The sequence below is a fragment of the Lacerta agilis genome, chromosome 8 (assembly GCF_009819535.1).
Source record: "Lacerta agilis isolate rLacAgi1 chromosome 8, rLacAgi1.pri, whole genome shotgun sequence".
Lineage (NCBI taxonomy): Eukaryota > Metazoa > Chordata > Lepidosauria > Squamata > Lacertidae > Lacerta > Lacerta agilis.
In genome coordinates this window covers 69,989,038-70,006,682 of record NC_046319.1, presented here as the reverse complement: position 1 = coordinate 70,006,682, position 17,645 = coordinate 69,989,038, and the positions used below count along the sequence as shown (strand labels likewise).

The 17,645-nt window shown below is 45.0% G+C and overlaps 1 protein-coding gene across 1 annotated transcript; it reads left to right on the top strand.

The window, feature by feature from the left end:
• The first annotated feature begins 4,758 nt into the window (after nucleotides 1-4,758).
• LOC117052002 (immunoglobulin lambda-1 light chain-like) lies at nucleotides 4,759-10,562 on the top strand. Its single transcript, XM_033158728.1, has 5 exons — nucleotides 4,759-4,819; nucleotides 5,856-6,194; nucleotides 7,629-7,913; nucleotides 9,269-9,370; nucleotides 10,163-10,562. The coding sequence occupies exons 1-5, from the start codon at nucleotides 4,759-4,761 to the stop codon at nucleotides 10,237-10,239; spliced, it is 864 nt and encodes a 287-aa protein (XP_033014619.1). The 3' UTR covers nucleotides 10,240-10,562.
• The last annotated feature ends 7,083 nt before the right edge of the window (nucleotides 10,563-17,645 follow it).

The window sequence follows — 17,645 nt, the reverse complement described above, 5'->3', positions numbered from 1 at the left end:
ACTAAAGAGCAGTTTTCCCTGGGGAAGGCAGAGGGAAAAGAGAAAGCATGGATAAGCCCTTACTGAGCATTTCTTTCATTATGCACAACTTTGCAAAGCAATTTCCCTAAAATACTGCATTTTTTGCATGTTATCTCTACCAATATATGCATTTTTACACACACTTTGGGACGCAGGTGGCACTGTGGTCTAAACCACTGAGCCTAGGGCTTGCCGATCAGAAGGTCAGCGGTTCAAATCCCCGTGATGGGGTGAGCTCCCATTGTTCGGTCCCAGCTCCTGCCCACCTAGCAGTTCGAAAGCACATCAAAATGAAAGTAGATAAATAGGTACCGCTCCGGTGGGAAGGTAAACGGCATTTCTGTGTGCTGCTCTGGTTCGCCAGAAGCGGCTTAGTCATGCTGGCCACATGACCCAGAAGCTGTCTGCAGACAAATGCCAGCTCCCTCAGCCTATAGAGCAAGATGAGCACGCAACCTCAGAGTCATCCACAACTGGGCCTAACTGTCAGGGGTACCTTTACACACACTTTACCATAATATACACTTTTTTGTCCACATCACTTCGCTGGAGAACTGTGCTGCAAAATTTGGAGAAGTGTGCAGTTCAAAGGCTTGCTGTGTTTTGGTTCTCACATTCACCTTTAAATCCAAATTGAATCAAATTTGTCCCCTATCCCTAATTTCACCTGTGTGGGAAGCTATGTGTGTTGAAATCCACCCCTCACCAACACAGGACGTTGGAGTTCTGCTGTCCTTTGCCTCTGGCTTCCCTAGTTGTCCCTACACTGCATATTTCCGTAGAGCTTGAGAGCCTGAGACAGTGATCTCTCTGGCAGTTATATCTCAGACCACATCTAGGCCATCAGAGTGGTTGTGGCTTAGGCTGGGGCCTGGGTCGTACAAAGTGGCTTGCTTTGCTAACCAGAAAAAGTTCTGGGTTACGCCAGCGGATTGGCAGCCACACAGCAAACTCCCTGCATGACAATCAATAGATACTAAGGCTGTTGGAACTGTGTCACAGCCCTAGTCAATGGAAACACACACACACACACACACACACACATGGTATGTCCTAGATCACAGAGCAAAATGGGTTAATAGGACATGCTTCTGAAGACTGAATGCCGGCGACAATCAGCCATGTGCATGATGTGCAACCTGCAACTTTCCAGAGACATTGCAATTCTGAATTGCAGGAGCTCATCCTGACAGCCCCTATAACCACACCCCCAAGCAGAGCCCAGAAATGCAGGTACTTGTATTGACCCATTATATATAGGTAAACAGATAGAGATATAAGAATTGTGTGTGCATGTGTGTGCACACACACACAAAACACAGCATATAGTATAATGCCCAATTGTTTAGAACTGGCATAACTGCAATCCCTTGCATAGTTTCCTGGGAGGAAGCTCCATTGACCTCAGTGGTGCTTTCTTCTGACTCCATAGATGCAACATTGAGCTTTAACCAAAGATCTTCAGTCCGCTAGAAGGCAACCTCCTGTGCCTTTTAATCGGAAGTGCGAGCAACCTTGCAAAGAAACATTGCTATCTAAGTTACTAGCATGAAGAGCAAAAGCTGCTCCATCAAAGGAAAGGAAAGATGTCTCCATCCTTGCTTGATTAGCTTCCCTGAACTGTCAGGCTGAAATCCTTCCTATACTAAGCTGGGAGTATTGCTCATTTAATAGTTTTGGATTACTTTAAGCCAGGCACCCCCAACCTGCAGCCCTCCAGATGTTTTGGCCTACAACTCCCATGATCCCTAGCTAACAGGACCAGTGGTCAGGGATGATGGGAATTGTAGTCCAAAACATCTGGAGGGCCAAAGGTTTGGGATGCCTGCTTTAAGCAATAGTTAAGCAGCACACTTGCAGGTGCCCTCTGGGCAACCTTACTCACAATGCCTTGTTGGAGGAAAGAATCCTTCTTCAGAGCAAGGCATTGAGCACCCATGTCACATTTGTCAGCAGCAAGCAGCTGATCTGGTGGTGGGTGGGTGGGTGAGAGAGAGGGAGGGAGGCACAATTGTCTCAAGCAGGAGACATGTCTTTCGCTGGCCCTGCAGAATGGAAACCCAGCGGTCTGTTGACAGCAAGAGGGTGACTGATCAAACCATAGTTGTGTAATTGTCTTCCAGGAAAAGAAAATGGGTTATTTCAGCTGTTGCGTCTAAAAAATCAATTTGAAAGAACAATTCTATGAAATGCCGAAGGCCGGGAGGTATATGGGTCCCTGCTTCCACACAGGCGTAACTTCATTTAGCTAAATGGTTAATCCATCAAAATACAATCATTGTAGCTCAAGACAAACATCCCTGGAGGGAACCAAGTTAAACCAAAGCAAAAAATCCATGGAAGAAGCAGGAGATGCCATCCATAAAAAATAATAATTAAAAAGCAGAAAATATTCATCAGCAGGAGGTCCCAGAAGACTAGTTTCTGGACCACCCATTTTTGCCTTATCCTCTGCAATGCGTTTCTCAGTAGGTTCCCTTGGGGTAGAACTGCCCTGCATATCTTTGCCTGCCGATGAAAGGCAAGCAGAGAGGGGGCCAGCCAAGCCTCCCATGAAAGGGAGTTCCAAGTGTCCTCACCAATCATGCCTGTGGAGGTGGTGGGGCAGGGAGAAAGGCCTCCCCTAGAAGATCTCAAAGCCTGAGCAGGCTCATATAGAAAAATGCAGTCCTTCAGATACCTGGAACCCAAGCCTTCTAGGGTGTTCTAGACCATAATCAACCCTTGGAATGATGCCCAGCGATGGAGCTGCTGTGACATAGGAATCTGCCTTGTATGAATTCTGACCCTTGGTTCATCTAGATCTGTATTGTTTATATGTGCTGGCAATGACTCTCTGGGGCATCAGGCAGGCATGGGCCCTTTCACCCTCTTGCCTAATGCTACAACCCGTGGATACCCAATGAAGTTGAATGTTGGAAGATCCAAGACACATAAATCAAAGAAGTTCTCCATGCAGCTCCTATAAAACTCACCCTCACCAGGAGGCAGCGATAGGCCACCAAACTGGGTGGCTTTAAAATAGGGATGGGCAAATTCCTGGAGGAGATGGCTACCAATGGCTATGCTCTGCCTCCATGGTTGAAGGCAGTAATGTTTCTGAATACCAGTTGCTGGAAACTGCAGAAGGGGAAAGGGCTCTTGTGCTGAGATTCTGCTTTGGAGCTTCTGGTTAGCCACTGTGAGAACAGGATGCTGGACTAGATGGGCCATTGGCCTGATCTACTACGTTCTTCTTATTTTCTTGCAAACTTGAAGCCAGTCCTGCTCTGAAAGTGGTGCGCTCTGTGGGGCAACTGATGTGTATGGGAGAAAATATATATTTGTTTTCAAGCTCCCGATAACTAGCAGATACGTAAGAATTGATAAGGAGCAGCAGTGGCCTGTCGTCTTATTTTAGGCATGGCTCATTTTTGGCCAGATATTTAGCATCCCCACCCAGTTAGAATTTTTCAAGGGAGGAGGCTCCAGAGGACATGGAGATAAAGTCTGTTTGGACTTCCAACACCACCCAAGATAACATTCTGTGCTGAGGATTCTGAGGGCCTTGAATCCAGGATAAGATGTGGAGAACTATGGAGGGACTATAAAGGAAAGTGTTATGCACTGAAGGGCAAATTTCTGTATGGAGGGATCTGTGGAAAAGAGGCTCCACCCATTGTGGTATAGTAGAAAAAATACTTGATATGCAGAAGTAAATGGAACTAAAAGAGGACCCCACCTTGTCCCTAGCCACAAATATGGCTTAATTTCATAGCTTTTAGAAATCATAGTGTGATCATAGAGCAGGGCCGGCACATCCATGAGGTGGATGGAGGTAGCTGCCTCAGGCAGCAGAATGTAATGAGTGGCCACCATGGATGCTTCCTTTGCCACTGGGAAAACAAGGAGAACCAGTAGTGGTGGCAGCTTCTGGGTTCTTGTGAGATATCATGAGAGCACTGTGAAATATCATGAGATCTCATTGGAACCTGGAAGGCATAGCACAACTCCAATAAGCAAAGCTTTGATGATGGCGACACTTTCCTGTTTCACCTCAGGTGGCAAAGCAAGATGAGTCACCCGTACCCACCAGGTTTTAGTGTCTTAAATCTGAACATTTTAAATAAAAGTGTAAATAGTGAAAATAGCCTCCACAAATGCATTATATTAGGGGAAATGGCTTGCAGAAAATGTGTACATTGGTCAAAATTTCACATAAAATGTGTTTATTGGGAGAAAGCCTCGCTAAAATGCTAATGAATTCCCACAAAGATTTTCTTTATTTGCAAATTGCTGCTAACTGGAGAACTGGGGGGGGGGGGAATCTGAGGAGGAATTGAATTTTCACAATGATTAAATATATATTTTAAAAATTGCTGCAAACTGTAGAGAACTGAATTTTAATTGGGAGGAAAATGAGAAACCGAGAGAATCAAAATTCATAGATCCTTCCATCCCTACTTCCAAGGATGGTTTCTGAAGTTGGTTTGTATAAGTTATGTGATGAGCTTCTGGTGGGCCAGCCCTGATTCTATGCAAGCCATTTTTATAAGGATCCCATAGGGGTTCTCAATCTTAAGAGAACAGCACAGATGGTCCACGAATGAGAAGCCTATTTTGCTTCACAGCCTTGACCTGAAAAGGAACTGTTGCGCTTTGTATCATGTGATTCTGCAGTCTCTCTTGGCTTCTCTGGGTGGGTGGGGGGGGGACCTCTGTCTTTTCTGAACTGCAAAGCTGAGCTGCCACAAAACAATGAAGCTGAAACAGGTGTATCTCCTGCTGGGAATTTCCTTCCTGCTCTGCCTCCCCACAGGTGAGTCTGAGGGATGGTGGGAAAATCCTATGCCTGCTTTGATTTGGGATATCCCTAAATACAGACCCTATAAACTTAGTATTGGTATGGAAGGAGCCCAAGTCATTTGAATTCAGTCCCTTGCTCTGAGAAGGAAGCAATGTCTAGCAGATTTATTGCAAAATGAACAAAACTTGAGATTCCTCAAAAATACATTTTTATTCTTCTGTTGACGACCATAGTTTAGTAATTCCGTACTTAGCGAATGGATTTCAATCCAGAGTTTGCATTTCTAAGATGAGTTCCACAGGCTTCCCTTCCCCAGTTGCAACCTTTTAGCAAGAATATTCTTGTTTCCTATGAATATGATCTCCAACACTGGAGACATGTGTGTATATAGGTTGTCATTTGGGGGCTCCAGCTCTCAACTCCAAGGCGTACTGTAGTTTCCATTGCCTCCTTTCCTTCTTTTTAATATTTAATTTGTATTACATTTTCTGTTTTACAATTTTAAATAAACATTTTACATCCTTAAGATATTAATGACTTCCCTTCTTCTCTTTCCATGGTTCATTTTACATATCACAAATCCCTACATATTTTACAAAAACTATACCATTCAGTATTCCATTATTGCATCCATCCAAACTTACTTACACTGTTGAATTTATCTTAATGCTGCCAGCGTTTTCAGCTGTACACAGTTATTTCCCATATATTCAATAAACGTTTTTCAATCTTCTCTGAACGTATGTTCTTCTTGTTCTCTTATTCTATATGTTAAGTCTGCGAGTTGTGCATATTCTGTCAATTTAAGTTGCCATTCTTCTTTAGTTGGGACCTTGCTCATTTTCCATTTTTGGTCTAACAAAACACGGGCTGCAGTAGTAGCAAACTTAAATAAACCTTTTTGACACCTGGGAATTTCAGTCTTTATTATCCCCAACAGAAAGGACTCTGGGGTTTTTTTTGGGGGGGGAGTACTTTTAAACATTTTTTCAATTCATTACTGATCATTTCCCAATACTCTTTTACCCTTTCGATTGCCTCCTTTCAGCCTTCGGCATCCATTACTCAGTGGTCCAGTTTCCAACAGAGGTCACTGCCATCGTGGGAGACAACGTCACCCTGAAATGTGCCTTCTCCATCCAGACCGGGAAGCCCACTTCAGCCAAGGGGGGCATGTCCTGGTTGAAAGGCCCAAGGATGGCAGAATCTGTGGTGCTCCCAGGACCCCGCTTCAGCCTGTCTTATCCAGACACCTTCCTCAGCCCAGGAGAGGGACTGCTGGTCATCACCAATGTCTCCTTGGAGGATGCTGGGAGCTACACTTGCCAAGTGATGGTGTTGGGTGAAGAGGAGAAGCGCGGCAATGGGGTCAAGCTCCATGTTTATGGTAAGATAGGCCAGCGGCAGGTAGGTAGGTCTGTTGGGCACTGAGCCTTTCTCCTTCAGGAAACGCTCATAGAATCATAGAGTTGTAAGGGATAAACCCCCTGCAATGCATGAATCTCTGTGTTCCTCTGCATATCTATACTTCAACCAAGGTTCTTTGGTCAGGGTGTCCAGATGGCAGGAATAGCCAATGCTGTGACCTCTGGGTGTTGTTGAACTACAACTTCCATAACCCCTAGCTGTTGTGCATGTTCGCTAGAGACTGGTGGGAGTTGGACTACAACAACACCTGGAGGGTGCCACATTGCTTAGCCCTGCTGGAGGGTCTCATAGTGAACAATTGTGCTTGCCAAGCTAAATAACACTCATAAAGAATACATGGGCTTCCATGGGGGGTATGGAGGCAGTCCCCCTTCCTGTTGAATCATCATTCCCAATTTTCCATATTTCATGGGAGGGGGGAGAAAGCATGGGGGGGAGGTTTTTAGCATTTGCAGAACCTGAGATGTGAGGTCAAATGTGCAGGCACAATTCTTCTCACTTCTTTGTGAGAAACCAGCCCTCTCCTCTCTGTTTACTATTTCACTTTGCTCCTATCCTGGGGTAGGGGGGAATCCTCCGGACGCTCTTGAAAGAACTTCCTGTCTTAATTATATATGCATATATGACTATTTTTTAAATAAAAAAAACTATTTATAGACTGTTATTTTTGTTTACAACAAAAATGCATAAAAACACACAGTAAAAGCATATTAAAAAGTTAAAACCACACCTCAATTACATCCTTATAGAAGGATGCATTCTTAGTTGCCTGCATAGGCCTGGCAGAATAGACAAGTTTTCAGCAGACGTTTAAAACTTGGCACAGAAGGCGCCTTCTGAATCCCCATTGGCAAAGTATCACACTGTACACAAGACTGGGACCATTTCTTGTTATTATCAAGTGAGCCTCGCCATCAACCAGCGATGCCCATGCTGATGATCTCAGGGACCAAGCTGGGCTATAAAGGTTCAGGAGATCCCTGAGGTACCCTGGACCTAATTTGTGCAGGACTCTGCAAAGTAATAACTTAAGCCTGGCTCAATAGTAGATGGGCAGCCAGTGGCGCTGTTTTAACAGTGGTGTCCTGTCTTCCTGGCCAGGCACCTCCTTCAGCAATCTGGCGACCACATTATAAACAAGGGCTGTGATGAAACAATCATTGTCCTCTTAAAGTTCTCTCTTCCAGCCTTGATGCCACGGAATGCCTTTTGCTGGGGTCCACTCTCCATTCCAAAAATCCTCTTTTTGCAGCTCCTTGTTCCTGGGCACGGAGAGGAAAATTCACCCACTCTCTCCATACTGCTTCTGAATGCTTGTTGCTAGAAACTGCGGGAGGCGAGAGTGTTCTTGTGCCGCTCGCAACCGCTTTCCTTCTCTCTTTGCCTCCCGCAGCTCGCCCCACCCACCCGGTCGTTTTCCTGCAGCTCCAGACTCAGCCTGAATCCAAGTGGACCCTCGTTTGCAGAACCGGAGGCTTCTACCCTGCTCCGGTGCGGCTCACGTGGTATCATTCTGGACTCCCGCTGAATTCTTCCCAGCAGGATTGTACAGATCCCACCGGGTTCTCCCAGGCTTCTAGCTTCTTAGGTTTGCCTGATCCTGACCAGAGGGCGAGCTACACTTGCAGCGTGGAGCACCCATCGGTGTCCGAGCCGATAAGCGTTCAGTACTCTTATGGTGAGTGGGTAAGGAGCAGCCAGAATTGCTCAGAGCATTTCTGCCCCCTTGTGGTCGTTTGAGGATGTACGGAAGATCCGGAGCTCACTTGCAGAGCTCACTTGCCTTGGAGAAAAGATACAGTGGTACCTCGGGTTACAGACGCTTCAGGTTACAGACTCCGCTAACCCAGAAATAGTACCTCGGGTTAAGAACATTGCTTCAGGATGAGAACAGAAACCGCACGGCGGCGGCGGGAGGCCCCATTAGCTAAAGTGGTACCTCAGGTTAAGAACAGTTTCATGTTAAGAACAGACCTCCAGAACAAATTAAGTTCTTAACCCGAGGTACCACTGTACAGTATTAGGGACGGTGGTTCTTCTCAAGCAGTTATTACACCCAGTGCTATTTTTCTAGAAAAAGAGGTGCCATAGCTCACCATTAACTTCTCCCTCGTTCTCTTAGAATGGCAATGGCGCCCACCTGAGAGGTGACGCAGGTGAGCTCCTGTGAGCTGTGACTGAAAAAAAAGCCCTGGTTACACACCCAATTCAAATAAGCTTGCAAAAGCTCTAACTCATGTTCTTCACAAACGAGGTTTTTTTTAACAGTTCCAGTTCTGAAAACTGTTTTTATTAGCATACTGTAATCGGTGCAATAGCCTTAAAATCCATCACCACAGCACTTTTTAAAGATCGAATTAATAAATAAAATGTTTAAAAGAAGGAATGCACGCGGCGGCGAAAACAGGAGGAATAATGAGACATGTGCCAGCTTTTCTGGCAAACTCACTTGTCCAGAAGTTAAAACTAGCATAAAAGTGCCAATAATCAGAATCCTTGACTTTATCGTCAAGGATGAGTTGGCAACCTCAAACCCAAGGGCCAAATTCAACCCTTCAGCCATATCTGGAACTCAGGGCACACTCCTTTTCACTAGTCCTGCTTTGTGAGTCACCTGAAGTGATTTTGCCAGGCTTGAACTGGCATAATGCTGCTTGCTGGCATGGGTGGTGTGTGGTGGTATGTGTGTAAACATGGTATGAAAGAAAGTGTCCCACCTTTTACTCCACCCATGTTTGCTCCTGGCTCCACCCACCACTAGCATGTGGCCCTGGGAAGGTTGCCTATGAGGCAATGTGGCCCTCGAGAGGCTCCCTAACTCTGTAGTCCATATTACAGGGATTTTCATTGTACCATTATTTGGTAACTGCCTCTCCTCGTGCTGCATCGCTTTATCATTAATTTGCCTTTCCTTGGGGAAAGAGGCATTTAAAGTTGCAACTCTGAATTGCTTTCCATTATTTAGAGGCATATCCTACATCCAGAACCCATAAATAGTTTCTACTCTAACCAATCATACTCTCCTCCTTCCAGAACCACAGAGCCAGTTCTCTTCCCCTCCCTTGGTGATTGAAGTTCTGAACCTGCTGAAGATTGGGATAATATTTGGCGTCACCATTGCCTTTCTTGCCCCAGGTACGTGACAATCCTCTCTCCTTTCTTGCCTCATATCTCCCAGCATGCATTCAGCTTAGGTCTATCTGGTGATTTGGTTTTCCTTTGACAGCATAACTGCTCTCCTCATTGGGTTTTCTTCTTTATTCCCCTGAGTACTGCCTTGACACAATTTTCTCCAGCTGTGATTCCTTCTACCTTCCTGAATAGTTCATGTGGGCAATCCTGTTCCATCAAAGATCACACACAATAAACAGAATGAGGCAGGTGCATCACCTCTAGGGTGCTGGGGTGCCTTCGGTGCCCTTAATATTTGTTGGAATAGAGCCAGGCCCTCTTAATGTTGAGGGGATCCGGCATACAGCACACACACATGTTGTTACATGTGACACACATTGAGCATCACAGCTTCAGCGCCCAACTCCTCCAGAGGATATGACATCATGACTTGTGTTACATGCATGATGTCAGATACATGCAACACACATAGCACCATGCACGTACAACACATGATGGGCCTCCTCAGTCTTGGGGGCAATCTGGCACCTCTGGAATGAGGTCACAAATACATAGCTAGACTTGAGGACGTCACTAGGGCAAGTGAAGGCAACTGAGAAGTGAGGGGTCATAATTAACGACCAAACCTTTTACAGCACATGCATGGAGGGAAATTGGCAAGGAGGGGAGATGGCTTTCAGCAATGCTCACATAGTTTGCAGGAAGCATTTTTTCTTGGTGCTTTTGGCTCATTTCTAAGGCACATATGGGTACTTGCTCCCCTGACCATATATTGTCTTTGTTTCTCTTCCACAGTGTGCACAGATTGTTGCAAAAAGCATTCGATAAGATCTCCGGTAGGTCAGGCTACAGAACTGCAACATCAGATCTGACATCATTCTAAGGGCAAAGGCAGATATAGTTTTTATAGAAGAATCAGGCCAGTTTGGAAGGACCTCCTTGGCATTCCAGATAAGCATACCTATTCCTTTCCAGGGCTAAAGTCAGGTGTGGATGAGAGATTTATAGCTCTGCATATTTGTAGCAAAATCCAGCTGTGGACAGCACCTATTGGCTAGTGCCGGTCATGTTGCCATGGCACTTCTTCGTGTACCTGATGGAGAAGATTTGCAGCTGTGTTTACAATATTTTCATTTAAACATATAGGGACTGGTGAATATATAGGTGGTGATTATTATTTTTTTAAAGTAGACTGTCCAATTGCAGCATGAGTGGAAGGCATGGGTGGAAGAATTCAACTCACCAGAATGTAAATTGTGAAACTGCAAATTAGCTATGTGTCTTCACATGCACATGAATAAATGTCTGTGGTTTCTCTTTCAATGTCTGTGGTTTCTCTCTTTTTATGCTGCCTTCACCCAATTTTGTTCTCATGAGGACTTGAAGAAAACAAATTCCCAAGCTGATGTGGAAAGGTGTAGAACTGACTTTAAGACTAGGAAAATAACAACTCGGGGGAGCTGAAATTGCCAGAACAGTCCATCTCTATCTAAAGGAGTCTTTCCCTACCTAAGAGACAGTAGAAATTAATAAAGGATATACAAAACAATATAGAGCAGAATAATATGGATCCAGCTACTTCAAAACACATAAACTTTATTAAGAAGAGTGCTATTGACGTGGTTGTTTGTCTTTCCTGGGAACTAGATTATATTTACACAATCCGTTTTGGACACTTGGTTTGGAGGGGGTGGGAAAGCACATTCAGAAACGCACTGCTGAATCACTCAACCTGACATGGAATCCAAAAGAGGTACACAAGCATTTTCCAGAGAAGTCGCTGTTTATCTCTGGTTTCATTAATGAGCTGCTAGAGAAACAAATAGTATGCGATCGCTTTAGAGCTGGTGCAAAGAACCTGTGACCCAACTTTAATTGCACATGGTGCTCGTGCTCTGCGTATTCCAGCAGCCCCTCTCTGGGAACTGCTTTCTCTTCTACTGTCATACACATGTCCGTCCCCACCATAGTTCTCAAGAGTGATGGGACACCATCCATTGCTCCCAGGGGGACTAGTTAAATTGCTATCAAATTGTGCAATAGCAAGCAGTCCTGTCCATTAGTTGCTCAGGGCTGTGAGTGACTAATGGACCATTTTTTAAAAAACCTGAAAGAACAGAAATTCTTTTAGGGGAAGAAAGGAGCAGAGGAAAAGATGCAGTTCTGAAACTACTTTGTAGACTCTAAAAATAATACAGTGATAACATAAGCCCCATTTGCACTATTAAAGGTAAAGGTAAAGGTACCCCTGACAGTTAGGTCCAGTTGTGGATGACTCGGGGGTTGCGGTGCTCATCTCACTCTATAGGCTGAGGGAGCCGGCGTTTGTCCGCAGACAGCTTCCAGGTCACGTGGCCAGCATGACTAAGCCGCTTCTGGTGAACTAGAGCAGCACATGGAAACACCGTTTACCTTCCCGCCAGAGCGGTACCTATTTATCTACTTGCACTTTGATGTGCTTTCAAACTGCTAGGTTGGCAGGAGCAGGGACCGAGCAACAGGAGCTCACCCCGTCATGGGGATTCGAACCGCCAACCTTCTGATCGGCAAGCCCTAGGCTCTATGGTTTAGACCACAGCACCACCTGTGTCCCATTTGCACTATTACACCTCTTTAAACAGTCATGGCTTCTCCCCGAAAATCCTGTGAACTGTAGTTTAAGATTGAGAGTTCTTGAGAAACATCTGTTCCCCTCACTTAGCTACAATTCCCAGAGTTCTCTAGGAAGAGAGATTGATAAACCACTCTGGAATACTGTAGCTCTGTGAGGGGAAGAGGGGTCTCATTGCCACTCTCAGCAGCTTTAAGTTCCTAGGATTCTTTGGAGGGGGGAGCTGTGACTTTTTAAAAGTGATATCACAGTGCTGCAAATGTATTGTGTGGCTCTGGTGTTGCACGTGGCTTGTGTAAGCCTCTCACTATCATACAATTCAGTATTGAATTGTATGTTCCTGGTAAGTTCCCTTTTATACCTCTTAAAAGAATAAAGACATGACAATCTTATTTAAAGACAATAAAAGAATTTTACTCACATTCAGTTCACAGTTGGATCCCTGGAGACAGACTAAGTTACAAATATGTACATGTGGATCTACCCCATATTGGGAGGGGGGTTAATTCCAGTGACTGCAGACTGGCAGTCACTGCAGTTCACAGGATGAAAGGAAGATGGAAAAGAGAGAGAGAGTGGCAGCATGCCTTGTCCTTTTGTTACCTGGACAGGTAAGGTTACGCCCACCTCTAGTCACATGCAAAGGAAGGATGCTCCAGCCAGGAGGAAATAGGAAGTTTTCGACTGGTGGGACCAAACATTACCCCGCATGTCTTCTCTAGGAAAACAAAGAATGTTGTATTTGACTGCTCTCAGTGGATTACATCCCACAAGGATTGATGGTTAATGTTAACCATCATTAATAAACCATTGATGTTTAATGTTAACCATCATTAATAAACCTTAGCTAAAGCAGATATGGATTATCACAAAAAGAAACAAAAAACACGACCAGCAAGCCTTGAGAGCTTTTTGAAATTTTTGCTGCTTCTCACTCATGGCTCTGTTGTTTTGGGGGCAGTGATAGCTCCTTAACCATTGTTCAGTGAAAAGCCCAGGTTTACATGTAAAATGAACTTTATGAACTAAATACAACCCTTGGTTAATAGTTACTCAACCATTGCTAAGCTACTGTGCTAGGTTCACACAAGCCATGGTGAGGACCAGGGGTAAAACATGGATAAAGAAGAGAACTGCTCTACCATTAGGCAGAGTGAGACAGTTGCCTCAGGTGGCAAATGCTAGAGGTCCACCAACCATTGTCCCATAAGGAAACCTGTATTTGCTGTGTTTGCGCTTAAGGCGGTTACTTTTATTGTAATACTGTGGGTCTCCTTTATAAAATGAATAAACAATGACCCCAAAAACATCCCAGCTCAAAGCCAAATGTTGTTGTTTTTCCAAGGCCTCTTTAAAAGCCAGAACTGATGGGGTTAACTATATCCTTCAGGAAGGAGTTCCACAGACTGTGGGACACCACCAACAAGGCCCTGCTTCAGCTCATCAGTCTGATTCTGATCTTGCAGCACAAATCTCAGTGGTAAACTTGCCATAGCAAACCAGAGGATGACTGGTGACTCTCCCTCTTAACAGTATAATTAATTCGGACAGACTGATTAAGGGCTGGGTCAGCCTTGGAGAGATTTAGTTCACCATCTATATCTCCATGCTTCACCTGAAGTTCAAAGTAACTAATTAGTGATTTGGCAGGCACCACTGAGCCAGGAGAGAGGTGCAGACTAAAGCGGTTGACACCCAGAGAGACCTTTGGAAAACAGCCTTCAGAAGCCAAATGTTTATTATCCTAGAGATCATAACCCTTTCGTGGTGATGCAGAGTGGCTCAGGGAGTAATGCATAAGCACACCGGAGGGTGAATATGGTGGGTGGTGGTATTTCCTCTTTTTAAAATTCTTTCTTTAAATTGCATTTAAGGCAGTCTGTTTAGATGGAACAAGCTGGAGTTAGCGGGGTGGGGGTGGAGTTTGTGGCCTGATCCTCCTGGCTTTCTTTCTTTACACCTGGAAACCCGACTGAAGTGACCAAAGGTGAATGAAGGGTGGGTGAAGAGAGAGGAGAGATGATTTCCAGGTTCATTGATTCCCTTCCTGAGCCTCTCTCCCGCTGTGCACGCACAATTCAGCTGTCACAACCTCCAGGGGAGGTTAAGAAAATGTAATTAGCCGATGTTTGCAAAGCACTTGATGCTCTTAGATGAGATGGTAATGTGATAAAGGCTGCACTGTTCTCTAGAAAAAGGCATTAGCACCCCAGGGATGGAGAGGGGGCAAGCTGCCCAAATCTGCAACACAGATAAACATGAAGAGAGACCACGGGGATTCTTGGTGTTACAGTTTGCACTTTGAAACAGAGGTGGAGGCCTGGAGGCTGTGGCCCTACACAACTCTCTTGATGGCCCTCAGAACTCTCCCTAGGTCATGGCTCCTCTCTAGGTAAAACCTTTCACTAGCCCTGCTTCACACCGTCTTTGAATGTTTTTTGTCTGACTACAATATGTCACTGAACTGTGATAATGCCCTTCACTTTCCAGGATGGAATTTGTGTGTGTGGAACTTGTGGCTTTTGCACGGTTGGAAATGTAGAGTCATATCTAGCCACTTTTGCCTCTGGCCACACCAACAGCTGGGATGCAAACCCCAAGAGGGAATGTGGCCCCCTGGGCTGAAAGGTCTCCCCCCCCACCCATATCTTTGCTTGACATTTTATACAAAAGCCACCATCCCCTCTCCTGAAGACTCCTATAATTGCCTGGTAAAGTTGGTTGCATCATATTAGAGTTGATTAAAATATCATTGGTTTGTCCAGCATTTGGGAGCCATAATGTTTGACTCTGGGATTAGGCAACCACCATAAGCTATCAAGATTCATGTTTCCAAGCCAGGGAACTCAAAAAACCTTGAGGAACCTCACATCCGTCCTAAGCTTGGCGCATAATTTCATCCATGGTAACATTGACTCTCATCAGGACCTTCACTGCAAGGTTGCTTGTGCAGAAGGTACAGAAGAGTCTGGCATAAACCAGGGCTGGTGAGCCTGTGTTCCACCAGATGTTGTAACACCTGGACAGGCACGGCACCAACCCTTAAGAATAAACATGAAAGAGGAAACCCACTTAGGCTGGCTAGTTTGCATGCTCTGCCTCATTCCCAACAGCTGTCAGGAGGAGAGATGTTAAGCAGGACCCTGGGCTGGATAAGAATATTTTTGGCTCTGGTGGTCAGGGCAGCAATAGCTGATTGAAGAAGAACCCTGATGTGAGGGTGGGAAAAATGTGGGAATGTGAAAACTTCCAGGAATGTCCTTTCCTCCACCTATTAATAAGATGAGGGACGGGCGAATCATCCTGGAAGGAAATGACAAGAGGGATGTTTTAAACAGGAATTGAGGACCTGTGGCTCTCTGGATGTAGTTGGACTACAACTCCCATCATCCCTCTTCCCCTCTCAGAGCTAGCCAATGGAAGTTGGAGTCAAGCAGCATTACTTTAAATACTGGGGAAAGAATGAAAACACAACATTAATTTTCAAAGGGGTGGCCATTTTTTTTTGGTCTGCAGCAAAATAAGGGAGTCTTAAAATAAGGCATCTCAATGATGAAGGCAGTTAGCTGGGAGTAAGCATCATTGCATTCAACAGGACTTACTTCTGAGTAGGCATGGTTAGGCTTGAGCTGTAGCAACTGTATTATGGCATAAGGTTCAATATCATCAGATGCATGAATAATAATCCTAAATGAGAAGGCATAATCATGTTTTGGTGTGGGAATAGAGAAGAGTGAAGCCAGAGGATAATGAAATACATAAAGGACTGGGATAATTATGTAAAAGGAAAAATGTTGCAGTGAACCTTACCAAGGGAATCACAACAGCAAAAGGTTGCATCTAACTCTGTTTCACTAAGAGTAAACCCATTGAAATGACTGAACTTAGTCATGTCCATAAATTATTCTGCAGATGACTAATGTTTGGATTCCGCCCGGAGAGACTTGCAGCACATTATTTATTTACTGACTTATTTATTATGGCACAAACGTTTGTGGAATCAAACCCACTTTGTCAAATACTAGGCAGTGTGGATGATAACTCAAACATCCTGGCACTGGCCAGCTGATTATCTAACGTAAGAGATAAACTCGCAATCTCAATTCAAGCCACATGTGATTAATTTAATTTCCTGATTGTTTGGAACTTAGCAGTTTCACACACCACAGTTTTCCTGTTAAAGTCTGCAGCAGACTGCCCAATCAGGCTGAAAAGCTTTCTGAGCATTGCCAAATCTGACATGTGCCCATTTATTCTGCTTGTCCAGCGAAGAACGCTTAAACAAGCCTGCAACCAGCTATCTGTTGTGCGTTAGAAGGGGAATGTAAACTCTGCTAAGTAGAGGGACTTGCTAGCACAAGCTAGGAAAGATATCAATAAACAATACAGTATATCCTCTCTTGCCACCCTGAACAATCCCACACTCCTTAGCAACTCCTGCTTGTGTTACACGGGTTCACTGCATCTTGCCACTTCAAATTACTTGCATTCAGTAAAAAGGATGGGCTTCCTCACATGTCCTCTGGGAGGCATTAACAGGCCAATTGGGACCATCATGGCTGCCCAGAGAGCCTCTTAGATTTCTCACACATCTTGGGAGCAGCTTCAAACATCACAAAAAAGGAAAAAGGAAAGTGCCAAGGCAAGAACCGTAGAGTCGTATTTCCTCTTTTGGCACTGCTGGGTTAACATGCAAAGTAGGAAATATGCACTCAGGTTCCCCCAGCCTCCTTGGGGGAGATGTGCACCCTCCTACTTTTGTGAAGTCACTTTCGATGGGATCTGGCTCCCATCCTTCCAACACTACCACACACAAACATGGAACATGATTCTCTACAGTTTTAACACTTGGCGTTATTTGTGGCAGCAAGCAGAGCCCTTGTTTCTTCAGAAAATCCTTTTCCAGCAATGAGTCTGAGTGCCGAAAAGCACATGTATGCCCCTTCTCCAGCAGAGCAAGGAAAATGGAAGGAGCTCAGTGTCCCATCATCCCTTTTCTGGAAACAGTTGGAGAGTATGAGTCTCCACCAGGCATCACCAAGCACCTCGCCCTGCTGTGAGCCATCTCCACAATACCACTAGGAACAGATGTAGCAGCATCCAGGATACCAGGAGCCATGGGAACGACATTTCCCATGGCTCCTGGTTTATTTGTCTCCTCTATAACAATCAGAACAATGCCTAGGGCAGGCATAGGCAAACTCTGCCCTCCAGATGTTTTGGGACTACAACTCCCATCACCCCTAGCTAACAGGACCAGTGGTCAGGGATGAAGGGAGTTGTAGTCCCAAAACAGCTGGAGGGCCGAGTTTGCCTATGCCTGGCCTAGGACCTAGTGGAGGCCTTGTACGCCACATTCACCACTGGCTAACTTTTGGGGAAACAGAGAAGAAGAAAGACATGGGGGGAAGCTCATGGGTGGGATGGTAGATCAATGGATGGAGAAGGAAGAGCTCCATGCCCCATGGACCTCATAACAGTTGTGCCTAGAATCAGAATGAGCTTGCATCCCACATGCACTCACCAAATTAAACTTATTTTCTTCAAAACATATTCTAAATGAAACTGGAAGGAAGTGGCTCTCACGCACCACTACTTCTAGGCTTCAAGAACCAAGGGGGAGAGGATTAATTGGCAGAGCATGTGCACCTTAATCTCAGTGTTGTG